The 24,724-nt window shown below is 52.0% G+C and overlaps 9 protein-coding genes across 9 annotated transcripts; 5 read left to right on the plus strand and 4 right to left on the minus strand.

The window, feature by feature from the left end:
• Positions 1-127: 127 nt before the first annotated feature.
• Positions 128-1,445, plus strand: L3040_003461 (uncharacterized protein; the record flags this gene model as incomplete). The annotated part of the gene is made up of 2 exons (XM_007293862.2): positions 128-318; positions 401-1,445. 2 exons carry the CDS (start codon positions 128-130, stop codon positions 1,443-1,445), a joined length of 1,236 nt encoding a protein of 411 aa, XP_007293924.2.
• A 255-nt stretch (positions 1,446-1,700) lies between these two features.
• L3040_003462 (uncharacterized protein) lies at positions 1,701-3,343 on the minus strand (the record flags this gene model as incomplete). Its single annotated transcript, XM_066154480.1, has 8 exons — positions 1,701-1,762; positions 1,813-2,082; positions 2,165-2,192; positions 2,238-2,337; positions 2,386-2,462; positions 2,853-3,016; positions 3,075-3,203; positions 3,292-3,343. 8 exons carry the CDS (start codon positions 3,341-3,343, stop codon positions 1,701-1,703), a joined length of 882 nt encoding a protein of 293 aa, XP_066012437.1.
• A 731-nt stretch (positions 3,344-4,074) lies between these two features.
• Positions 4,075-6,490, minus strand: L3040_003463 (uncharacterized protein; the record flags this gene model as incomplete). The annotated part of the gene is made up of 4 exons (XM_007293864.2): positions 4,075-4,282; positions 4,339-4,469; positions 4,521-6,356; positions 6,446-6,490. The coding sequence occupies 4 exons, from the start codon at positions 6,488-6,490 to the stop codon at positions 4,075-4,077; spliced, it is 2,220 nt and encodes a 739-aa protein (XP_007293926.1).
• Positions 6,491-6,769: 279 nt separating this feature from the next.
• Positions 6,770-7,979, plus strand: L3040_003464 (uncharacterized protein; the record flags this gene model as incomplete). Its single annotated transcript, XM_007293865.2, has 4 exons — positions 6,770-6,802; positions 6,851-6,857; positions 6,910-7,220; positions 7,266-7,979. 4 exons carry the CDS (start codon positions 6,770-6,772, stop codon positions 7,977-7,979), a joined length of 1,065 nt encoding a protein of 354 aa, XP_007293927.1.
• Positions 7,980-8,265: 286 nt separating this feature from the next.
• Positions 8,266-8,548, plus strand: L3040_003465 (uncharacterized protein; the record flags this gene model as incomplete). Its single annotated transcript, XM_066154481.1, has 2 exons — positions 8,266-8,287; positions 8,337-8,548. The coding sequence occupies 2 exons, from the start codon at positions 8,266-8,268 to the stop codon at positions 8,546-8,548; spliced, it is 234 nt and encodes a 77-aa protein (XP_066012438.1).
• A 252-nt stretch (positions 8,549-8,800) lies between these two features.
• On the plus strand, positions 8,801-10,671 carry L3040_003466 (uncharacterized protein; the record flags this gene model as incomplete). The annotated part of the gene is made up of 4 exons (XM_066154482.1): positions 8,801-8,891; positions 9,031-9,314; positions 9,461-9,599; positions 9,740-10,671. The coding sequence occupies 4 exons, from the start codon at positions 8,801-8,803 to the stop codon at positions 10,669-10,671; spliced, it is 1,446 nt and encodes a 481-aa protein (XP_066012439.1).
• A 618-nt stretch (positions 10,672-11,289) lies between these two features.
• L3040_003467 (uncharacterized protein) lies at positions 11,290-12,902 on the minus strand (the record flags this gene model as incomplete). Its single annotated transcript, XM_066154483.1, has 5 exons — positions 11,290-11,427; positions 11,524-12,139; positions 12,488-12,611; positions 12,662-12,764; positions 12,843-12,902. 5 exons carry the CDS (start codon positions 12,900-12,902, stop codon positions 11,290-11,292), a joined length of 1,041 nt encoding a protein of 346 aa, XP_066012440.1.
• A 2,617-nt stretch (positions 12,903-15,519) lies between these two features.
• Positions 15,520-17,814, plus strand: L3040_003468 (uncharacterized protein; the record flags this gene model as incomplete). The annotated part of the gene is made up of 4 exons (XM_007293868.2): positions 15,520-16,664; positions 16,728-17,322; positions 17,371-17,539; positions 17,606-17,814. The coding sequence occupies 4 exons, from the start codon at positions 15,520-15,522 to the stop codon at positions 17,812-17,814; spliced, it is 2,118 nt and encodes a 705-aa protein (XP_007293930.2).
• A 3,799-nt stretch (positions 17,815-21,613) lies between these two features.
• Positions 21,614-24,270, minus strand: L3040_003469 (uncharacterized protein; the record flags this gene model as incomplete). The annotated part of the gene is made up of 3 exons (XM_066154485.1): positions 21,614-21,898; positions 21,949-22,657; positions 22,709-24,270. 3 exons carry the CDS (start codon positions 24,268-24,270, stop codon positions 21,614-21,616), a joined length of 2,556 nt encoding a protein of 851 aa, XP_066012441.1.
• Positions 24,271-24,724: the final 454 nt, after the last annotated feature.

Here is a 24,724-nt window from a genome sequence, read left to right on the forward strand (position 1 = left end):
AAACACACCCTTATTCCTCTCTTCCCTCTTTCACTTCATTTGTCAATTAATGCGCTCCTTGTTAGTCCGCTCTCTCCTCCGGCGATGCACCCTTCAGCCAGCGCAGAAGATAATAGCCACGCGCACCATGTCCGGCAGCATGAAAGCTGCGGCTGCGGCGATCTACGCCTGCACTGTGAGCGCGCCTTCAACACTAGGCGCTGTACCAGAAGACGCGGCGGAACACAAACACCACGTAAAGGATGGCAAGGGCTTCACGAACCCATGGGATAGCTGGAGGGAGATGAGCGGGCCACAAATCGGGATGTCCATGGCCTGGTACCACCCTGTCTCCCCTTCCACCCCAGATCTTCCACAACCCGAAATATCTGGCTAATAATGGCTCCCATCTACGCTCCAGGAGGAAGCTTACCGGCTCTCTCAATTACCCCGACACCACCCCGCCGACTGTCACCGTGATCGAGCCCACCTTCCTACCCTCCCGCACTGCCTGCGCTGCCCTCCGCGCAACCTGGCTCGGCCATGCTTGCTACTATGTCGAGTTCCCGTCCGGCTTGCGCGTGCTGTTCGACCCCGTCTTCGAGGAGCGCTGTTCCCCCTTCTCCTGGCTGGGCCCGAAGCGCTATACGCCGACACCATGCCGCATCACCGCCCTGCCCGTCGTCGACCTCGTCGTCATCTCACACTCCCACTATGATCATCTATCCCACCCAACAGTCAAGGAACTGCACAAGAACCACCCCGAGGCGCAGTTCTTGGTCGGCCTGGGCCTGAAGAAGTGGTTCCAGGAGTGTGGCATTGAGAAGGTGGTCGAGATGGACTGGTGGCAGGACGTCGATGTTACTCTCTCTCCGAGTAAGGGCGAGAAAAGGATCTCTACCGCGTCGCCGGCAGCGGAGACGGGGACCTCGCCACCGGCAGATGGAGAAGGCAGTATCACAGCGCAGATCTCGTGTCTACCATGCCAACACACATCCGCCCGAACCGCGTTCGACAAAGGTCACACGCTGTGGGCATCTTGGGCCGTCTCCTCCGGCGGCAAGAGCGTGTGGTTTGGCGGCGACACGGGATACCGTGCTGTGCCCGAAGTACCAAAGGGCGTGGATGATTACGGTGAGATATACAAGGACTTGCCGCGCTGTCCGGCTTTCAAGCAGATTGGGGACCTAAGGGGACCTTTTGATCTGGGACTCATCCCGATCGGGGCGTACGATCCTCGATATGTCATGAGTGCGATGCACGCGAATCCGTTCGACAGTGTTAATATTTTCATGGACACGAATTGTAAGAGAGCGATGGGTATACATTGGGGAACGTGGGTTCTTACTACTGAAGATGTATTGGAGCCGCCTGTCTTGCTTAAGAAAGCGATGAAGCAGAAGGGCCTACCAGAGACAGGTGTCTTTGACGTGTGCGATATTGGGGAGAGCAGGGAGTTTCAATGAACCGGGAGGAGTGAATTTGATACCGAGAAGGCGTTGTTATCATTGTAAAAAAGCCTCGCCAGGCCATGTAAAAAGAAAGGAACACTTCCAAAACCCGCAAAGCAATCGGCATTTCCCATGGAGTGCATGCTGATGGCCTGATCATTAGAGGACCCCCATCACTGATATTGTACACTCTCCGCGCCCACCCAGAACCTCCATTAAATGAAAAGCAATGACTTTTTTGAAATCAACGAGGCGTTAGTAGCAGATAAATCATGTATCCATGTCAAAATCATTCCCACCAGGCTTTAATATTGACTTGTTCAGTCTTGAATCTATGATATGTTAACACAAATACTCGTGCTCAATCTAGGGGCAAACGTACCAATAGCGGGGGCGAGGTCTCTCATAATCATAAGGAGCATCTCTTGGGGGGTAGTCTCTTGGTGGAGGACGATCATAAGGAGCTCTGCCATTGACATATGGATCAGGTGGGTAGTCACGGCGGTAGGGATCCTCGAATCGGCCACGGGGAGGTGGATAGTCATCAACGGGACCACGAGCTCTTGGGGGGGAACGGTATCCACGGCGATCATCCTCATAGTAGCCACCACGGCGCGGGGGGCTTCTTTCACGGTAGGTATCCCGTCGGGGGCTGTATCCACGGGATGGTGGTCCACGACGATCATAGTCATCAACAAGGTGAGCCCGACGCGGAATTGGAGAGCGCGATCGACCTCTGTCACGGGGGATATCCGGTTGGGTCTGATATGGTAAGCCGAGTCGATGAACAGGCACAAGATAACTTACATCGGCGATACAAGTGACCCGGACTCCCTTGAACTCACGGCCGTCAAGCTTCTCTACCGCAGTTTTAAGATCCAGAGCAGTCTCGAACTCAACAAAGCTGCTGTTTTTGTTTAGTAAATGTTCATGTAAAGAAGGAAGATTATCTGACCCCTTGCCATCCCGATCACGGCCGGTCTCGGAGTACACGACGTCGAGGCTGGATTGACGAGCGAAGTCTTTCAGATCCTATATCCAGATCCATGTAAGTCGTTATCCTGGAAGGTTGGTGTACAAACGCCAGGTATTGTTGCCATCCGAACGAAGAGGTCTGATGGTCCATCCTGCGCAAAGTGATCGCTGTCCAGATACAAGCTACAAGAATAAAGTCGAGACAGGATATGAAAGGCCAGATACAGGTAGAGATATCCACCAAGTCCAAAGCTGCTCGGGCAAATGTACTAGCACACTTGCAGTGGTACTGATCACCAGAGCAGGGCGTAAGGCCGGCCAGGACTACGAAGAGTCTATATGCCGAGGTCTGTGAGATGAAGGCGTCCCAGAGCATGTTGTTCGTAGTTCAAATAGCAGCGTTCTTTGAGATCCAAGAGTCCGAAGGAAGGAACGGAAATAACAGACCTGCCAGCTGGTCTCACCAGGAAGTCCAGAGATTTGCATGCGATGGGGGGTACGTCTGGGACGCGGCGCGGTGCGCTCAGAAGCAGCAAAGGTATCGCGGTTGCGGGTACCGCGAGCAAACTGAACGGTCAAGCGCTCGCCCATGAAGTCCGAGCCGTGGAAGGCTACACGGAGTATAAGTTATTATATGGTATCGACCTTGGAGTTGTTGTGCGGTCATACCGGGAACCACATCGCGAGCATCCATCGCATCCTTATACTCGATGAATCCGAAACCATTCATGAGCTTGATCTCAGTGATCTCTCCGGTGCCATGGGTGTTGAAGTGCGCCTCGACATCAGCCTTGGTCGCTGTTCTGAGGTCAGCGGGATATCTTTGGTAGGCCTCGTCGCACGCCGAAGATATCGCAGAGGCTGCCGTCGCGTAGATGTCACTCACCATTGCGAGGAAGATTGCCCAGGTATAATCGGGTGGATGACACCTCGGTCATTGTAGGAGTTGTCGCGCGGTGGGAAAATCGAAGAAGTTGGGCTGGGGATGGGAAAATCGATGGGAGTTGAAGTTTTCTCTCGGTCGCTTGTCGGCGCGAGATGGTCTAGCTGACGGAGTGGCGGATGAGCGCAAAGTGATGCTGGGTGAGGGTGGAGGTGAGGAGGGTGGAGGTGAGGGTGGAGGTGAGGGTGGAAGTGAGGGTGAGGTTGAGGATGAGGGTGAGGGTGAGGGTGAGTGCGATTGGATGCGACGCGTAACACCTGGAGACGGGTTGGATCAAAGTGAAGGGGATGGGTGAGGTAATTGGTGGATGTTCGCTAGCTTGGAAAGTCACGTGCTGCTGGATGGACCCAGGGTCTTGATTCTTGATTCTTGGTTCTTGGTTCTTGATTCTATTATATCCGTCTCTGGCTCAACTCCCACTGGAATGGATTGAGCTGAGCCACGGATCGTCGCATGTTATTGTCATTCCTGAATCCAGGAATTTTCAGTCGAGACAGCAATCTCTGCTTATTGTCCGTCCGCAGGCTATCATCAACTTTTAAGGGTGCATTCTTCCGTATATTCAATACATTGTCATTACCCAACTCCTACAGCACCACGCCCGCGAGCGTTCAAGGTATCTACCGTATCTATCTGACGAGAAACGCTACAACGTCCCAAACCCCTCCTCGACCGACTCCCCAAGAAAATATCCAGGCAAGCAAACACGGGAAAGAATCAGACACTTCAATTCATCTCGGCGTCCTGGGTATCATCCGTCCCCTCATCATCGCCTCCGAGCTCATGCTCAACTTCATCTACCACAAACCCTTCATAGTCCTCGAGATTCTTCTGAACATGAACCTTGAACTTGATGATGTCGTTCAGCATCTTCTCAATCTCCGTGTGCAACTCTTCACGAAGGGCGTTAGCACGCAGGGTGAGTTGTTCATACCTAAGACAATATTTTAAGTCATCAATCGTGGTAAAGATGCAGGTGGTCACACTTACTCGATGTTTGTATTCATTTCGCGCTGCTCCATCAGTTGAACGGACTCGGTGAGACCAGCTCGCATCTTGGCTAGCTCCTTCTCCATCTTCTCAATTTGAGTATCTGAGGCGACCTTTTGAGTGCTAGTGACCTAAACTTTGTTAATACTCGTATATCTGAATGTTTTGAATCTGTGGCTCACCTCTTTTGTCTTCTCGTACTCCTCTTCAGCAGCCCGAACACGGTGCTCAAGAGCTTCGACCTCCCCTCGCTTGTCCTCGATAGCCTCCTTAATACCATCCAGCAGATCGTGGTGCTTCATCATCTCATCCATTGCGACTGTCCTTCGTTCAGAAATCTCCTTTCTAAGACTCAAGAAGCTGGCCTTGACTTGTCCGCGAAGATCGAGGTTCAGGATATGTGCTGGTTGGTAACCGGTGACAGGGTCTGCCAAAAGTCGATCGCTGTCAGGGCTGCCACTTCCAGAAGCACCCATCTGTGAGGAAGAAAAATTTGGACCCTCGTTGGCAGTGACTTTGAGCTCATAGTTCTGGCCTTTTGCATTGGCTGCAGTTGCAGGAATGAGTCCAATCTGGTATCCAAGACTGTTGTACTTTTCGACCATGCGCTCGAGCTCTTCAAGTCTGCGGCTGGCCTCGTCCTCCTTGTCGGACACTTTCCTTTTCGCATCCTCGAGCCTCTGAGAAGTCGATTCGATGCCTTTTTGAAGACGCTCTCTTTCAACAGTCATGCGATCAATATCAGCCATGCTGATGCCCTGGTCATCGACTGCTTTCTGGAGGTTTGATCTCTCATCATCGGCTTCATTCAACTCAACTATAACCTTGTCCAGCTCCTCTTGAAGAAACTGAATCCGAGATTCGTACTTCTCGGATTTCTGATTCATCCGGTTGTCGAATTCCTCAAATTTGACTTTGTCTTCCTCCATGATCTTGAAATTTCGATCGAGAATAGCAACCTCAGTTCCAGACTTTTCAAGCACTGCAATTTCCTTCCGAAGTCGCCCATTTTCTCCCTCGAGAATCTGCAGCTCATCCAAGTATTTTGAATTTGACCTATCGAATTCTTGAGCCATGGCTTCAACGTGCGGCGCCAAAACCCTCTCCTGCTCATCGTCGCTAGCTTCGTCGTCCATTGAAAGCCAATCACGGTAGGCGCCACTCAGAAAACCGAAGACGATCTTATCACCACTGATATCCACACCATTCTCGGCACAGGCATCGTCATAACGACTGGCTGCGTATCCATCTAACATCAAAGCAAGCTGCATCATCCAATGCAACATGCCAATGTACAAATGCCAGGAGTTTGCCGATCCAACAGCCGCAAGTGAACTCTTCGAAATGCTCTTGGCGTACGGATAGCGTAGCTGAAGGAGAAGTGGCGGGACCTCTTGGTCAATACTCTTCTGGAAACGGTAGCTCGGATCAATACGATGGTACAGCCATTGGAACATGTAATTGAAATCCTTTGACGTGGGTGATTTCATAACATTCGGTTGGAAAACATGGTTCATCTCCATCTCAAAGTTATTTTCGGCCATGTAGTCCAGCAACTCCTGTCCCATCTGATTCTGGACAGTACGGTCTCTGAGGCGGCGAGGATCCACTGGAACGCCTGCTGCCTGCGGGGCTTGCTGAAAGAAACTTTGACGGCTCGTAGGTCCGTTCGTGGAGGCTCTGGATCTGTATACACTGCTCCTGCGCTCAGAGCTCTCCTGAGACGGTATTCCTGTCGTGTTTGGTGGTGCCACACTCTTTCGTCCGCCGCTGTTCTGGAAAGATGCGCGCTTGACAGATGACATTCCAGCCTCCGCCAGATTTGCGCCAGATGACAATTGCTGGAATTGAGGTTGATTTGGTCGCGATGGCGCAAGGGAAGGTCGAGACCCAGAGATGGAGCGCACATGGCTCACAGTGAAGGGCACGTTCATGCCGGCGCCAGACATCGAATTCGAGCGTTTCATAGCAGAAGCGGGTTGTGGGATGCTCGAGTTGAAGTTGATACCTCCGAGAGTCTGTACAATTATCAGCGTATAGACATATAACATCTGCAGCATGGTCTAGATGATGATCCCGCGCAAGATATAAAGGGACGGCATCGTACCTCTCGTGGTCGTCGCACGGAGAAGAGTCCCGCGTCTTGCGACATTTTCGTTGATCGATTGTATTATCCAGATATTAGGGCAATGTCCAAATCAGCAATATGGTCTCCGCTATGGATGCGTTCGTGGTGAAGATGCGGTGTTGTTGGAGTGTCTGCGATGCGACAGGATAAACAAAAAAGTAAACAACGATTAGCGGCTTGGCATCCATCATCAGCCTCGGTCCCGGTCCCTCGATATTTATTCTTCCCAGATTGTCTCAACCACCATCGCGTCGTCGCATTCACATCGCCGAGGCGAACGGATACAGAAGCCTCGGAATCAACATGGCGGTCCGCGAAGATATCGTTGCCTCTGCAGTAAGTCTTGAGCTACCTCAACGCTGAGCGTTGCTAACCAACTTGAAGGTTACATGTGAGAGCTTGCCCCGACGAACTTCTTACCCAATACTGATTCATATATCCAGTTCTGCAAGACCCGAGCGTCGCTGGGTCACCGATCGAGAACCGCGTGGCATTCTTGAAATCGAAGAACCTTACCCAAGAGGAAATTGATACAGCGCTGGCGAGGGCAGGAGGCGAGACGGCGCCTGTGAACTACTCCAACTATCCTCCTCAGCAGCAGGGAATGCGACAGCCACAACCTGTATATGGAGCATATCAACAACCAACCTGGCCTCAAGCGCCACCTGAAGTGCCGAAGAGGGACTGGCGGGACTGGTTCATAATGGCCACAGTAACAGGAGGTGTTGGGTACGGACTATACTTTGTTGCGAAGGTAGGTTTTGCGGATCTACTAAAGCCATGTTATTGACAGTTTCAGCGATACATATACCCAATGATTGCTCCGCCCACACCACCACAACTGGAGCAAGATAAACAAGCTATCGACGACTCTTTTGAGAAGGCATTCTCGCTCTTGGACCAACTGGCTAAAGACACCGAAATCCTCAAGTCTTCTGAACAAGCACGTACAGAGCGTCTAGATGCTGCTATGAAAGAAGTTGAACAAGTTACCAGCGAGCTGAAGACTGCAAGTAAAAGACGAGAGGAAGAGTCACGGCGCATGGGTGACGAGGTTCGGCGACTGAAAGATCTGATACCCAGGGCAATAGATGGGCAAAAGGAAAATACCGATGCGAGATTGAAAGAACTCAACACCGAACTGAAGAGTCTGAAGACTTTGATGGGACAGCGAATGAACCCCACAACTTCTTCCCCTGCCAGCTCTTATGGCCGGGCTTCAGGAATCGCAGCATCGAATGCACTACCATCATCACCCGCACTCTCTACTGCTCCCTCGACAGGTGCAAACGGAGGCTCAACGACCGAGTCCACTCCCCCAAAGCCAGCATCGGTGACTAACGGTACAGAAACCGAATCTGCAGCCTCTATCAGCAACCGAAGCGCCAGTCTCTTCAACTCAGGTGCACCAGCAGGCAGAGCCGCCATTCCATCCTGGCAAATGAAGAGTAGCAACTCCGCAACCACCGCGGGCGCAGGCAGCGCAGCGCAAGAAGCCAGTGGATCCGCATAGAGGATTGTAAAACGGACGTGCAATGGCGGTGTGGTGGGAATGGAAACATTGGCGGCGTTTGGTGCTTGAATTCAAAAAGATCAAATATTGAATGTACCACTTATTTACCTTTGTTCCCGACGTGGACGTGTCTCTTGACCAGCAAAATAGTACCGGTAGTACTCGGTGCATCCCACAATACTGCGTCCGGTACCCCAGAGTGCTCTTCCTCCACCATTTAAGCTCTGGCTAGGTAGTAGTTACGTCACGCCTAGTTTCAGCCTTGTGTGTCCATGCCCTTCGCAAGATGCCTACCGGTACCGACCAAGGTATTCTCAGCTCCGAGTCCTATCTGACATTGCCACTGATGTTTCCAAGCTCAACTTTTCGGCTCTCCGGCCCTGCGGCTCTGCGGCTCTCCGGGTCTCCGGGTCTCCGAGTCTGCGGCTCTGCGGCTCTGCGGCTCTTACAAAGCTACCAGTTACCAGTACCTCAGGCACCCGGTGTTTAAAGCTTCCATTCCCATGACGAAAAGTGAAACAGACGACGCCACAAAATCGCGGATCAAGCTTTTCGCAATGGACGGGTGAGCTAGCATGGTGGTGCCTCGGCATCTCCAGCCATGCTTGATTCTACAATGAATTCCTTGCGGGCGGTCTGGTTCTTCTTGTCGATCCCTTTCTCTCTCCCTTCTTGTTTCTTTTCCTTCACTTGAGTGAGTAAACCGAGCCGTACCTGGTCCCTGAGAACATATTTCTGCGGCCTTCTTTCGCTGCGGCGTTGCTTTGCAGTCTGTGTTCACTGGAACTCCAAGTACGTCACCATCAACACAGTATCCCGAGATGGATAATTCGCCGCTCCCTCTCCTGAAGGCATTCTTGCCCAAAGTGCCTCTCATCGGAAAGACGGCATTCTCGCATACCCTCGGCTTCTGTACGTCCTCTTAAGATTCCACAGCAAAGTTCCCACCAAATCCAACAAGCACTGCTGGCGCAAACCATCTCCCCCCTGAACCTTGCCTTCCGCTTCTCCAGATCTCAAAAGTCATAACGTTAGCTAACTCGTATCCCAGCCGAGCATTCCAGATACTGGGACCTCCGCACAGAGCTCACCATCTCCGTCATCCGCTCCTTCGTTGTCGACTCCCCGCCGCGCCCTCTCGGCCAACTGCAGCGCATGAGCATCAAAGGGTCAGAGGTCAAAGGAAGGATCTGGATTAGTCGGGTGGTGCTGAGGAAACCCGAGGAGGAGGATGTGTGGACGAAGCTGCAGGCTGCTATTGATGGATTGAGGGAAGAGGGGGAAGAGAAGGGGAGGGGGGTTAGGAGGTGCGAGATCAAGGATGTTGAGGCTGAGGTTGGTTGTTTTTTTCGTTGATAATGGCTGCTCCAGGTATTTGAGGCTAGGTTTGAGCACATATGAGGTAGGAGAGGTGGAGCGCAATAAGCGAAGATGGAGATATACATGACACCGATTTGGGATCACTGGATGACGAAAAACAGTGGACTGGGTACCGAGCAGGCGCAACAAAGAACTCTCTCGAGCTCAGGATCTCCGAAGAACAAAAGTACAAGGAGATGATGACGGAAGTCCGGTCGCCGACCACCATCCTCTATTTTCATGGTGGAGCCTACTATCTCAGTACGTCGCTTAACCGCCTCCCCCTTTGCCTCGCTTCACAGCGCATAAACAAACAAACAAACCAGCAAACGAACGAACCCACCATTTCCTCACCTCTTCTCATCTATGTGACCAGTAAGCAGAGCTAACAACACAAACAGTGGACCCAGCAACCCACCGCCCAACCAACAAAAAGCTCGCCAAGTTGACCAAGGGCCGCTGCTTGAGCGTTAGGTACAGACTTGCGCCCCAGAACCCCTTCCCAGCCGCTCTACTCGACGCCCTAATCTCCTACCTCACGCTCCTCTACCCTCCTCCAGGTTCCCTCCATACGCCGGTGGCCCCCGAACACATTGTCTTCGCAGGCGATAGTGCTGGCGGCAACCTCTCCCTCGTCCTCCTCCAAACAATCCTCGAACTCTCCCGGCAAGGCCTGAAAGTGACCTGGAACGGGACCGAGCGGGCACTCCCCCTTCCAGCCGGCGTCGCCACCAGCTCCCCCTGGACGGACATCACGCACTCCAGCCGGTCCTGCACCACGAACCAGAAATACGACTACCTGCCATCCCTGGCCTCCTCCCAGCACGGCCAGAAACGGTACCCGCCCGACGCCCTGTGGCCCGCGTCCCCGCCGCGCAAGAACCTCTACGCCGAAGATGCCATACTGTGTAACCCGCTCGTGTCGCCACTCGCCGCCAAAAGCTGGGCCGGCAGCTGCCCCCTCTTCATCCAGACGGGCGAAGAGCTCCTCCGTGACGAGGGTCGCCACGTCGCGGCGAAGGCCGCGGCGCAGGGCGTCCGAGTCTGCTACGAGGAGTACGAGCGCATGCCGCACTGCTTCGCCCTGGTGCTCGAGAAGCTGCCCGCCAGCCACGCGTTCTTTGCGTCCTGGGCCGGCTTCATGACGCGGTGTGTGAGCGAACCGCAAGCCATTGTGACGAGCGGGAAGGTCGTCCGGCCGAAGACGCTTGACGAGAGCCCGGTGGATGTGGAGGGCCTGAGTCGGGAGGCGGATGAGGCGGTGCTGGCGCGGATGAAGGCGCGCGTGAGGGTCATGAGTGGGGAGCTGCCGGATACTATGAGCAAGTTGTAGGTTGTCGATATGTATGATGTGATGACTGGGTGGGAGAGATGCTTGTGGGTGAGGAGTCTGGGCTCGGAGCGTTGAGGAGCGGTTGCTTTATTTTAGGTCTTTTTCGAGCCTGAGCTGGATACTCAGTGCACGTTTAACGTTGGCGTTGCATTTACGTCGGAATCTCGCATAGGTAGCTGCATAGTAGACAATACACAATAACCGTGGTAGGAGGCGAGGCAAGATGTATCCTCCCACTACACAGATAGATAGCTCAGGATTCAGTCATCACGTTCACATGAATCACACGCATTATGAAGGAGCACTTGAGAAATTTCGTTCTCCTCAATGCAATATGCAAGCATCGTCCCATTCCAGTAAACCCTGTAAATTTGAATCCATGTCGCAATAACAGAAGAAGCGTATGTAAACCTGTAACTAGCTTTTATGTCACCAACGTTCTATCAAGAAGAATCTTCTCCTTCTAATGGCTCAGCAGAAAATGCCGAGGACGAAGAACGACGTGAGCACCGAAATACCATCTATGCCTCGATTAAGCGATGACTCTCGTCTCCTGCAATCTCCCTTCTCTTTTAGCGAGTTGGGAGGACGGGGGGAATCGTGACGAGTTGGGGTGGCTTAGGCCTTGACGGCATACTTGCGGCGGAACATCTCGTCGACGTTCACAAGGTAGTACGTCGAGGGTGCGATGGTGTCTGCGCTGCCGGTAGGGGTGTAGCTCTTTTGCAAGTGCGCCTTCTTGCGCAATTCACACATCTGCCAAACAAGCATTAGCTCGGGTCAGAAACTCACAGACCTCCATGACGTATAAAACCCCCCTGCCAAGAATAACATGGGAAAAGTCAATCTTACCGAATCGTAAACCTCGGGGGCAACTGTCATTCTGGCGGCAAGTCTCTCCTTCAAGTTCAACGTCTTTTGGATGTTCTCTGTCGAGCCGTTGATTCGAACCGAGAACAGCGACGAAGCAAGACCAGAGCCGTAGCTGAAAATCCCCACTCTCTTGCCCTGCAGAGCCGCGCTGTCGACGTTGCTGAGCAGCGAGACGAGACCACCGTACACAGACGCGCAGTACATGTTTCCGCACATGGTTGGGACTTCGGTGGAGGGGGAGACGCGTTCGGCGAAGCGCTTCTTGGTGAGGCCCATGAAGGTCTTCTCGACGACTTTGTCAGAGAGCGACTTGACATAGTCCATGTCGCGGAGCTCAGCGGGGACTTCAGCGAAGGCGGGAGAGGTGGGGTCTTGAAGGTAGTCGTTGTAGAGGAGGCGGCCGTAGGATTTAGCGACCAGCTTGCAGTTGGGGGCGTGGAAGGTCATGTAGTCAAATCTGTCGATGGGAGTCTTGGAGGACTCGGCAGCTGCGTCTCCGTTGGAGTTGCCATTGTTTCCATTGGCTCGGGACTTCAAAACGGCCTCTCTCTTATTGTAGGCCTTGTAGCAAGAGTCTACGGCTTCGGTGTAGCATCTGTTGGAGAAATGACCGTCGACGATCGGGTACTCGCTGGTCAAGTCTGGCTTATAGAAATCGTATGCATGCTGCATGTAGCTTCCTCGTAGGCCAGCCTCGAACGCTATTGGCGCATCAGGACCAATAAGCATGGCTACGGCACCAGCACCTCCAGTTGGGCGAGCAGCTCCCTTGGCGTACAAGGCGATGTCTCCTGCGACCACAATCGCATCCCGTCCGTCCCAGCCTGACGATTCGACCCAGTTGATAGCGTTGAAGACGGCGTTGGTTCCTCCGTAACAGGCATTGACCGTGTCCACTCCCTCAATATTTGTGTTGTCGCCGAACAGTTGCATAAGAACGGACTTGCACGACTTGGACTTGTCCAGGATGGTCTCGGTGCCGACCTCCAGGCGTCCAATAGAGTTGGTATCGATGTTGTACTTGCGGAGAAGGTTGGAGGTTGCGGTCAAAGCAAAGGAGTAGATGTCTGCATATATCAGCCCGAGTCTGCGGGTTATGGGACGAGTATAAGGTTACCTTCTCTATCATCACAGAAGCTCATCTTCGTCTGTCCCAAGCCAATTGTGTACTTTCCCGTACTCACGCCATCGAATTTCTCAAGCTCGACCTGGTCGACGCACTACACGCAGCGCCGTCAGTACGTGACCGCAAATTCCGGCGCATGTAATACACCTTCTCTGAACGCAATTCGGCGTACCTGGCTGGGAAAATAAATCTCAATGGCCTTGATGCCGACGTTTTGAGGGCGGGCAGACATCGTGAAGCGGTGAAGCGGGGGGGGGGGGGGGGTGTACTTTTGCACGATTAGGATTTGTCTGCCTCGACCAATTTTCTCGAGAGGGAGTTAGTTTGACTTACCAGACGGAAGATAATTTGGCTCTTGGGGGACCTGGCTGAGGATAGGAGGTCAGCGAGGGACGAGGGACGAGAGACGAGGGCGAAGGATGAAGGACGAAGGAGGTGTTGTGATATCAAAAAGTGTAAAGAGGGGTGGTGGGGTTACTTATCGACCAGAAAAAGATAGCAGGCGACAATTTACGTACCGTAGTATGTCCTCGGGCAAGGAGGTAGCTGACGCCACTAATGCAGCCATCCAACTAAAAGCCAACGCGATTGCATAAGAGCAGCCAAAGTTTACAAGCCCGAAACTTACTGAGAAAGTGGGATAAGAAGAAAGAATCCTTCGGAGGTGCGACAGAGAGAAAGAGGCGAGGCTTTTACGTTACTTATCGGTTGCCCGCACAACAAAGGCTTCATCCCCCGAATCAACTCATCTCAAATACTCCATATTCCGACCGCCTCCACCGAGAAGCCAATCAGTCATACCACAATGGGTATGGCAAAGCTGAGGCTGCACGGATGGCCGATCTCGGGACCGGAGCGAGGAGAGAATAGAGAATACGGAGTAGAGAGAGAGAGAGGGGGGGGGGAGGGGGAGAGAGAGAGAGAGAGAGAGAGAGAGAGAGTGAGAGTGAGAGATGATTGATGTCTGATAGATACACTCAACATATGCAGGAACAGGGACGGAGGAACTACATGATAGGTATGGACCGAACCCCTTTCTTTCTAGCTGGGCTGAGCTGGGCTGAGCTGAGCTGAGCGAGTCCATCGCCCCCATCGTCTCGCTAGTGCTCTTTGATATGTCAACAAAGAGAACCGGGCCGCTCGCTGGGAGCTGGCTGGCTTGATATTGTTCTCCAGATATCGAGATGAAACATTCATCGATACGTCGACGCCCGGTCTTACATTTACCCAGCCCAGGCGATAGCTTCCGATCTGATTAGAGCTTGCTTTTGCTTGGGTATTGCTCAATGGGGACTTTTGGTCGGAGTCGGAAAGATCTTTTCTTCTTCATCTTCTCTTCTTCTTGTTCTTCTACTTCTGAAACAGCTGGTCCGAAGTCCAAAGCAACCATCCAAACAACGGTCCAGTCAATTTGACCCTTGTCCTTGACAGCCAGGCCAGCGAAAAATTCATACGCCGCAAGAGCACTCTCCTCCGCAGAGTTCATTTCTGACAGGTGCCAGTTATACGGCATATGGCGCCTGATCCCGTCGCTTTCAAATTTCCACCTTATCTTCCTCCGGGATTGACCTGTTTGGGCGCCCGGCCGGAGGAGCGTCAATACCACCCGACGTAGGGCAGACGGAATTTCAGCACATGACTTGGGCTTATGCTTTGCTTTTGGATGGAGAGATGTCTGACTGTTGGCTACGTCACTGTCTACAGATATACATATAGATCTTCTCAAGGCTTGACGAAGCGTGAAGAACCTTGAACCGATAGGTACTTGTATGTATCCGCTGCTCGGAGATCCCCCCGGGTCTGCAGCAAAGTCAGATAGATATAATTCTGCATTGCAGAATCGTCTCGAACCAGACCAGGACCCAACTCTTCGACACTGTCCCGGGCAGGCTGACTGATGCTGCTTGCTTGTTTGTCTGTCACACTGTCATCATGTCAATAGCTAGGTATTTGAAACCAAAGTACTCCGTAGACGTGACAAGTTTCAGCTCAGCTACCCCTCGGGAGCTGTAGCCTGTAAGTAGTGCTTGATTGGAAGCCTTCGCGTTGCAAAGAGATGCGCGCGCCGGATGATCGTACTGGAAGACTTACTCGAGAAGTGTCCTTGGGCTAAGGCTGAATGTGCATGTGTACGGAGCATGATTGTTGTTATCGCGAGGTTGTACGATTAGGTGGATAGGCGGTTGCAAACATCAATTATCAAGAAAAGCTTGATACCGAAGCTACCGGGCATTAACGGGGTCAACGGGGTTATGGTTATCATCATCGCAATTTTCGTTATTGTTGTTGTTGTTGTTGTTGTTGTTGTTATTCTACTGCCACGGGTCGGCTAGGTCTGACCTTTGAGAGACAAGCGAGGGCATCATTTCCATTTCCATTTCCTCCAGAGTGCACACATACATCTTTCACTCATTCATTCATTTACTCCGTCTACAGCTCGTCCTCTACAATTACTAGCCGACAAGTAAGTTTCGCGTCGGCCAGTAATCACACCCGCTCTTGCGCTCAGGCCCAGACCCGCTGTCTGTTCGGAGGCTCAGAACTCAGAATCTCCGTCCCCCACTCTGTCATTATTGCTCCCTCCCTTCTACTGAGGATAATTATCACAACACCAACACTTCCACGCCTTCATCATCACCACCACCGCCATCACCACCACCGCCATCACCACCACCACTACTGCTGCCACCACCGACACTCCCCTTGACCCTCGCTACTGATCCCGAACCAGGTGGATTGAGTCCATTGCAAGAGAGTGGCCGACGAAGGGATCGAGCGGGTGCTCTGCTCTGCTCGGCTCTGCTCTGAGCCCTGGAAGAGAGATGGCTGGCCCTGAACATCAATCCTCCATGGAGTTCGACAGGAGAGCATCGACCCGCTCCTCTCTGCCTCCCCAGCCACAGTCTATCCATTTCAACGAAGACGATGACGAAGAAGATTATGATCTACAGGCTATGGGGATATCGGATGGCTTCCGTCCACAGGGTGATATGGCAATGACGGGCCACAATCGCAGATCGTCTGGTGCCTCACAATATATACCACCCGGGCGAAGCAGGACTCCTCCGCCACGGCCCTCGAGTACGACCAAGCCTCGTGCACTCGATAGCTTTGCCCTGCGGCACGATGGGGGAATGGCAACCGACCCGAGGAGGATTTCGAGCGTCGCATCGAATGATTTCAACGCCGCTCCGACAAGATCATCCAGTGTGTCAACAGACATGCCCTACATGAGGCCCGAGAGCCCCTACCAAGGACCTTCAGGGCCTTCACATCCATATCAAATGTACCCACAGGAGTCACGCTTAGCGAGGACGGCAAGCATCGCGACCACTTCGACCGCTGCAATCATGGTTCCGGAAAGGCCTTATAATGGTCCTGGTGGCCCAACCCATCCTTACGGAATGTACCCTCAGAACACCGTCCCAGAAGCAGAAAGCGTGGTGGATGTAATGGCACCTGTTCCAGTCGGGTTCCCAGGATTGAACAGTAATTATCAGCGTCGCTTGGGTCCCGAGGGGGAAGAAATGGCGGATATCATTGGGCCGGACGGTCACACAGAGCAACTGCCTCCCTATACCAAATACCCCGATGAAGCGATTGCCAGGAAGATACGCCCGACTGTGGCGATACCCGTGGACGGTGCTGGCGGAATGGGATTGGCAACGCGGAACCCCGAGTTTTCGTCAAGAGAAGAGCTCGAATCTCCTTCACGCCAATCTACGCGCAGTGCCATGTCCGGGCACAGCAACCACCAAGTCAACGTGGCGGCCATTGGGGCGTCTGAGAAACCAGAATTGAATAAATGGCAGAAGACGGCACGAAAGAAAGTTTGCGGTGTTGTCCCGGTCTGGGTACTTTTACTTATCGGTATTGTGTTTGTCGTGTTTGCGATTATCCTTGGAACGGTTCTCGCAGTCTTGAAGCCAAAGCATCCGCCGGGAGGTGGTCCTAATGGCGAAGGCGGCGGCAATCCTCCATCCGGGAAGCGGCCGTAAGATTTTTCCACTCAACTCCAAGTCAAGAAATATTTCAGTCCTACTAACACTAAACGAAGCCTGTATGACACGACCATGACTGCCACATTTGATGCTACCCCCTTCACTGCTTCCCCGACCGGTATTCCAGATCTCCCGACTGGAACCTACGCTCTACCTCTCTCCGCGCCGTCGGCCATGCAGGATAGCTGTCTTAGCAACACCGAACAGAGCTCAGCGTGGTCGTGCGAAATACCGATGACCTCTCTCAACATCGCTGTGACGCCAATCATCGGCGGAAGTGCACTTGCAAGCTATGAAGTCAATTTGAGCCTCGGCAACGACATATTCCGAGAATCCTATCCCTATGGCACTCAACCGCCTGTTCTTTCTCAGGACCACGTTCTCAATCTCATCACCGATTCCCAAGCGAGTGACAAAGGTCCAGCTTGGTTCTTCGAGATGCCGTACAACAAGATTGTCATTCTGCCCGAAACTTCTTTTACGGACCCTGCTGTAACACCCATAGGAAAAAGAAACCATGATAAGAGAGGCGATGAAGAGAGAGGAGAAGGTCGCTCACCTGGTGATTTTCAGCGCAAATATGCCGCTCAGCCAGGGGACATGCCATGGTTCTGCTACTGGAATGGAACACAACTCGAGACTTACATATATGTAAGGCTTACCCTCACAGTGGCTGAATACAATACTGACAAGATGTAGGTTAATCTGACCAGCAGCGCAGGTCAATCGTCCTCGACCACCAGCGCTTATGGATCGTCGCCTACAGAAACCCGCTCGCCACAAGAACTTGGGTATCTTCCTGCGTACCCTAGAGTTCTGAAAATTGAAGAGCGCCGAGTCCTGGCTCCCCATTCAATCCCACCTTACTGTGAGTCAACACCAGCTAGCATACATCTAGTATTGTTAGGCGAGACCTGTATCTAATACCCAACAGGTGTCCAGCACCAAATAGATAAGTACGGTGGGGCCCACGTAGCACTCAACAGCACCAACGAACCCATTGTCGTCTACCTCAGCGAGACCGAAAGCTCCGCTGTCTCCCAAATGGCAGTCCGTGACCTCCGCACCAGCCACGGAGTCGACCAAATGGTAAAGAGACAAGAGACGACTAGTGATTGTGGCTGTGTGTGGTTATGGACATGATGATCGCTTGTGTCCCTGTAGATTGTTGTTTGTCTGGGCTTCATGGCGTTTGGTGGGGATGTATAGCTCTGTTCGGCTTTGCATGGCGTCTGGGGCTTAACATCTTGCACATATGTAGGCACAGCTGGTACTGCTTTCACTAAAATTTGCGTGCGAACTTCGAAGGATGATGTGTGTTTGAAGACAACGAAGGAATGAGGGGAGCCAGGAAATGACAGGCACGGAATTGACTCGCTTGTACGTCTACGATGGAATTTGACAGGAACAGCCAGGATGTCAGGCCGAAGGGGAGGGAGATCTGACGGCCATGGTAATTGGCTAAGTTATATATACAGCGATATCATACATGATAAGCAAGAATCCAAATGTTCGATTTTATATCTCTGCCTAATCCCACGACGGAGTCTGATCACGTTTGGCTTCGTCTGTTTACATTGGCGCCGACTCTTTCACGTCTCCTTCTCTCGCCTCGCCACCCCTCCCCTTCTTACCTGCTTTCGAATTCCTTCAGTGTTCAAGGGCGACTACCTACAGTAATAACGATGTTATACGGTAATGCATAAACCCCCTTTTTCCCTTCACGACCAAAACTGAGGGTCAACACATTTGGGTTAAAAACCCACATTAGCCAGAGTCTATTGATCCTACCCTCGGGGAACTACTACTAGTTTGATTGGTCCATCAAGCTTCAAACCACTTATCTACGTAGTAATAGGACTGGATGCAGAAGTCAGATAAGAGCTGAAATCGCTCGCTCCCCGGACTCCCACCCCTTCTTTCTTTTCTTCCTTTTTTTTGCTTTTTTTGGGGGGGAGGGGAGGAGGGGTAGATACGATATCCTATCTAAAGATTTGCGGGGGCAGGTCTCTAGATAGATAGTAAGCGAAAGCGACGGTGAGGTCGGATGAGTAGCTGGTAGTAGCTATACGGGGTATATCGTGGGTAGGTAGGTAGGTGCTTTTGGAGCGTGATGCGATGTCTAGGTTGTTTTCGGGATTTCGGGATGCGGAGGAGGGGAGGGAGGGAGGGGAGATGCATGATGGAGCCTGTTGATGTGGAGAGAGTAAGGCAGTTTTTATTATGGAGTCGTTTTCGGGTTTGGGTTTGGTTGTGCTGGTTGGGAGGATACCTTAGCGGAGCAAGCCGAGATTCTAGAACCGTGTAGCGGACCGTGTAGCAAGTCTACACGGTTGGCCACTATCCTTCAAAACAGCTCGGTTGATAGATTTTAAACCGTGTAAGTATTTAAACCGTGTAGAAGTTTTAGACCGTGTAGATATTTTTAGACCGTGTAGGACTTAAGCGAAGGCTGCGCTTAAAAGGATAATCCGAGCGGGGTCACTAGTGTGGCTGTGCGCCAAGCTATTACATTTAAATAAAAGTAAGTCTGCATTCAATTGGTAAAGGCTATTTACTATTACCTCCACCTCTATTAGACTGCCACTTCTTCTACCTCTACCTCAGCGCTCTCTTTTAGACCCTTTATAATCTTCCAGCTTATAAAATGATGTTGGTGATATCGGACCGTAAGGTTTGAAAGAGAAGGAGCCTAAAGACTTAAAGATTAGCTTATTTATATTAAAAAGAAAGAGAAAGAAAAGGAAAAGGAAAGGGAAAGGGAAAAGGAAAAGGAAAGAGAGAAAGGGAAAGAGCTTGAAAGCTAGCGCGTCTATCACTATAAATAATTGATTAGTATGAGTAGTGAGAGAAGGAAAAAAAGGAATAAAAAGAGAGGGGGGAAAAGGAAGGGGGAGTGGCTGGTTTGCTTTACTATTCGGCCAATCCACATTCGAAGGAATAGTCCTTGCAAGTGAGCAGACCGAAAGATAAACCGAAAGAAAAGGGACCGAGGAAAAGATCACTTGCTTTTTCGATACTAGCACGTTATTAGTATTCGTAGCAGATAAGAGTAAAAGAGGATAAAGTGGTTAAGGGTTAAAAGGCGACGCGCTTGATAGTTGTAACAGTTATAATCGTTGAAGTTTTATTAAGAACGCGAAGTTTAAATATATTCAGTTGTGCGCGGCAGAATTAGATTAGTATATCGGAGTTAAGGGTTATTAAAGGGCGGTCTATGCGGTCGCCTTCGCTAACGGTTTCTACACGGTTTAAAATTTCTATACGATCACTACACGGCTTAAGGCTACTACATAGCCCGCTACACGGCCTAAGGCTGCTACACGGTCAGCTACACGGTTCTAGAATCCCGGCTTGCTCCGCTAAGGTAGTTAGGTATTCGTTCGTATTCGTTCCTTCCGGATTGGATTGGATTGGATTGGATTGGTATTGGTATTGACAAGCACGTATTCAACGAGACTTTCATGCCTATCTATCGCGCACACGCACTCGGGCCTAGTAAATAGTAGAAGGGGGAGGAGGAGTAGTAGAAGTAGTAGTAGAAGGTAGGTAGGTAGCCCCCTGACCTCACTCACACCTCACACCAGCTCAAGACAGACACGCAAATATATACTCCCCCCCCAAAGAAAACAATTCTCTTATGATTCTCAACCACGACATCGGTATCCGAATCGGAAATCCTAGACCAGGTCCCCGCTCTAGCAACATCAACTCTTCCCATCAGGGACAGACAGGCAGACAGTGTGCTGGACTCGCGACCCGCTTGCTTGCTTCTCATTACCTACCTACCTACCTACTCACTCAGCCATCCACCCACCCAATAAACAGACAGCCCCTATCTCCGCAACTCGCAATAACCACACCACACCACACCACACCACACCCATTCATAGCCATACCAATATAAAGCAACCCGGAGAGCCCACTCACTCACTCACTCATCCATCCTCGCCTCGGCCCAGCTCCAGCTCCAGTTCAGCCACGAAAAGCAGGCGGGCCAGGCTACTTCTCGCTAGCAGTACACGCTCAGCTAGCGCGCTTGCTTTCTGCCTGTCTGTCTAGCTAGCTAGCTGCAGAAGAAGACGTCCAAACTGTCACAAGGCCAGGCTTGGGTGTCCGGTGCCCCCCCCCCCCCGCCCCCCGCTTCTGACTTCTGATAGAGAGAGAGAGAGAGACGTGGAGGTGGGAGACCGACCATCTCATACCATCCCGCTCGTCGGGCTGGATAGCGAGAAGAGGTGTGCTCCTTCCTCCCCATGGCTACGCAGAAGCGCCACCGCAGCGAGAAAGGAGAGATGTCCGCAAGCACAGCCCGGAGCACGAAGCCCACGCAGACCAGCCGCGAGACACCCAGTCGACGAACCATAGAATGGAATAGAGCATACATGCCTGAGACAAGCTTCAGACACGCCCTGGGTGATGGATGTTACCTAGTCGTAAACGATAGCTTTTGTTGGATGTTCAAGAGAGAAGGGACCCTAGAATTGAAGCGGCAATCAGCTTAGAGGCCAGGCCGGCAAGTGGGAAAGTCGTGCAAGAGTATGCGTGCATTTCCCAAAGATATCTGCCAGTTTTGATGAACCAAGTTTGTAAAATTTCATTGCTTTTTTTGTTTTGGTTGGAAAGGAGTGATCGATCGATCGTCTCGTAAGAACTGGGACTCTTTCGATCACTATTGCCACGTCAGTTTTCACAAACTTGTGTAATGTGAAGAACGAAAGACGGAATGAAAATGCCACCGCGCGCCAAGCTGAAAAGCTAATCTACAAATCCGAGGCCTTGAGAACGCCACTGGGTATCACTCCATGCTAGTCTGTCCGGACGCCATTGATGCAGACCCCACCGTAAAACTTCATACTAGCTACTATACCATTTGGTTCCAACGCCGTGATTCGGAGCGCAAACGAAGCAAGGTGTATACTATCAACAGTCAATCAACCTATCAGCCGTAGAGGTGCTTGTGCACGTGAGCCAGGTGGGCACGCTGGAGCTCGAAGGATTGGTAGTTGCCACCGATGATGCACTCCAGGAGGCTCTGGTTCTTGCGGTTCTCAGAACGTTGCAACTCGCCCATGCGATGCTGAAGGGCATCATAGGCCTCAGAGAAACATTTGCGGATGCCATACGTGTTCGACGATCCTCCAGAGATGTCATTGTCGGGCCTATTGGGATCGATAATGCAGAATTTGTCCGGGGTTCTCTTGTTGTATGGTATGTTTGTACGTTTCTGTCGCTTGATCAGCTCGGAAATTTCAATTTCAGACAGAAGTTACTCACCTTGGGAAGGTATCCAGGAGGGTTCATTATGATTGCAGTTGTTAAAGTATTGAACTGGTTGCCATAAAGGTCGAGGAACTCCATCAAAATCTCGCCAAGATGGTGCTCTGGAACAAGGTTTCTGCTCTGCACCTGTGGCATATTCTGGAGAAGACTTACAACAAGACAGGTAACAGAGAAACCGCCGATACCGCCGTTGACTGGTTCGTTCAAGCCGCGCATTGCCAGGAGATGTTTGATGAGTGTGACAAGAATAGGCACGGCGGGGAACTCCTTCTTCCAATTTTGGAACGTGGTGTTGGCAACGATTCCGGTGGTGTTCTCGAAGGAAATGTCTACCTTCAGACCAGTGAGGCTATCCATATACTTGACAAGTGGTACCTTGGCCTTGCTGATTACTTCAATTTTTCTATCCAGAGGAAATTCGTACTTCTTGAGGAATTCACAGAAGTTTGCCAGCCCTCTAGTGCCCTGACCAAAGATCTTCCGTCCATCAGCTATGTACTCGCGTGAGATGCAGACCAAGTCCATATCAGAGGTGGGAAGATAAAGTCCGGCAGGGAAGGAACCGAATGGCTGGATGTCATCGTCACTGTAAAAGTATTGCTTGAACTTCGACCGGAGATCCTCGACCAGTCTGAGTCGAATCTCCTGCTCGAAGTCTCTCGGCTTGACATAATCGTAGAAATCCATGATCTCTTTATGAAGCCTGTCTCGATAATGAGCACGCATGTTGATCCCAGGGGCACTATCTACTTGCCAGACGCCCATACCGGCGGAATCCGAATGATCAATACTAAGCCATGGTGTGGCCGAAGATGAAGGCGAGCGGGCCCAGCCACTGAGGATCTTGCCGCTGGGCTTCCCGGTTGGCTTGCCTGCCCTCGGCGCGTGAACAATGGGAGGCTTGCTGATGGTACCACGATTCTTGATCTCGTCATTGAAGGTGCGCTTTCTGGTGCCCAGAACAGGGTCGGATGTAAGATCAATGACATTCTTCTTGTTGGCAGGTGCATCATTGGCCTTGGCATTGTTCTGAAAACCCATTTCCTTGCCCGAGTTTTGGGGTAGTTGAAGGGGAGTTTCATGTTGGTTAGGGGGGCTTCGGGGAAGATTGCTACCACTGGCCTGAGATTGAGGTCCGAACTGCTGCTCGCCATGTTGGCGCTCATCCTGATTGAAAGTGGAGAGGGGTGCTGGTCTGGTGGCATTGACCTGATTAGCGGAGCCAGATATCACCCGTGGTCCTGTTGGAGCGCCCTGAACACCGACTCCAGCCTTGACCTCCTCGGCCTCGGATTCCTCATCGTCGAAATCGAAGGAGATGAAGTCGTCTGTAGCGGCAGCCTTGGAAACGTGATCAGCAGTGCTTGTGACACGAGCCTTTCTGATTAGCTTGACCACATCTTTCTTCTTGCCACGGGACTCGTCTGGGGGAGGCAGGGCAGTGTATGGATCTGGATTCGACCAGCGGGGGACACTATCTCCGTCGGCAGCCTTCCCTGTGGTACGAGCTTGCTTCTTCTTGTGTTCCTGCGTTTCATCATCTTCGCTGCCGGATATATCCATATCCTCCTCCTCGCTGTCGGAAACATCGTCAGGCGCGATATACTTGGCACCACTCTCGCCATCCTCATCCATTCCGGTCATCAATTCTGGGGTTGGTTCACGGTTGGTCTTGAGAAAATCACGATCCGCAGCCAGCCTCGGACCTCCGCGACCCCGATACGCACCTCGCGCGCCGCCACGAGCATTGCCAGCTCGCATGGCGGGTGCGCGCTGGTCGTTGCCTCGGAAATAGTCGCGTCGGCGGGCGTGGTGGTTGTCCTGAGGAGCTCTGTAATCCAGTCCGGGAGGGGCATCATGGCGGAAGTCGAAGCTGCTGCTCTGGGTTGGACGGTACGATTGGCTGGTCTCACGGTCTCTATCGTTGTGATTGTAACCTCGATAGCTGTCGTTGCGCGACACACCTGGAGCGTAATCGTTGTATCGGGGAGGAGACCGAGGACGTTGATCGTAGTTGGGTCGGTAGGAGTGGCCGGCGCCGAAGTGGAAGACTTCTTGGTCGCGGGGCCGGCTCTGGTAATTGGATTGGTAGTATTCATCACCTCTGCGCGAGTCGCCGCCGCCGCCACCGCTGCCATTGTACGAGTCTCCGTAACGAGGATTCGCAGGGGGGGCGGATTGCCTAGGAGGCAGTTGTTGAGATGGCCGAGGAGGTAGCCCAGCGGGGAGGGGAGGCTGATACGACATGAAGTCGTTGTTGTTGTTGTTATTGTGGTTGATATTGTTGCGTTGCGCCGCTTTCTTGTTTCGAGCCATCGTGGGTGGAAGTAAGAGCGAGAAGATTCGTGCGGAGGCTGAACAATCCTTCCTGGAAGCCTGAAGCGAATTTCCCTTGGGCGTGGTTGCTAGCGTGCACGTGCTGACAAGGCTACGGGTACTGTACAAGGCTGAGAGGATGTCGGAAGTGAAGGTGATCGATCACTGACGGGTTTGTTAGCTCAACTTGTACAAGAAATCAAGATTCTCCAAGTATCCGAGTAATGTAGGTATTCAAAGAAGAAAAAGAAGAAGACCAAAATTTTCAGCCCAGCCCAGCCCAGCCCAGCCCAGTCCAGTCCAACCCAGGCCCGAGAGATACCTACTGACTCTCTCCGAGCTGTATTACAAGTAGCATACCGGTACCTACCGTACAGGCATGTGATTGCCCCTCCCATGTAGCAATCCGCGCCGGCATTCCAGACCTTCTGACGTTCTCTCAATCCTCTCTGCC

Source organism: Drepanopeziza brunnea (genome assembly GCF_022702325.1).
Source record: "Drepanopeziza brunnea f. sp. 'multigermtubi' strain 214-2 chromosome Unknown ctg4, whole genome shotgun sequence".
Classification (NCBI taxonomy): Eukaryota; Fungi; Ascomycota; class Leotiomycetes; order Helotiales; family Drepanopezizaceae; genus Drepanopeziza; species Drepanopeziza brunnea.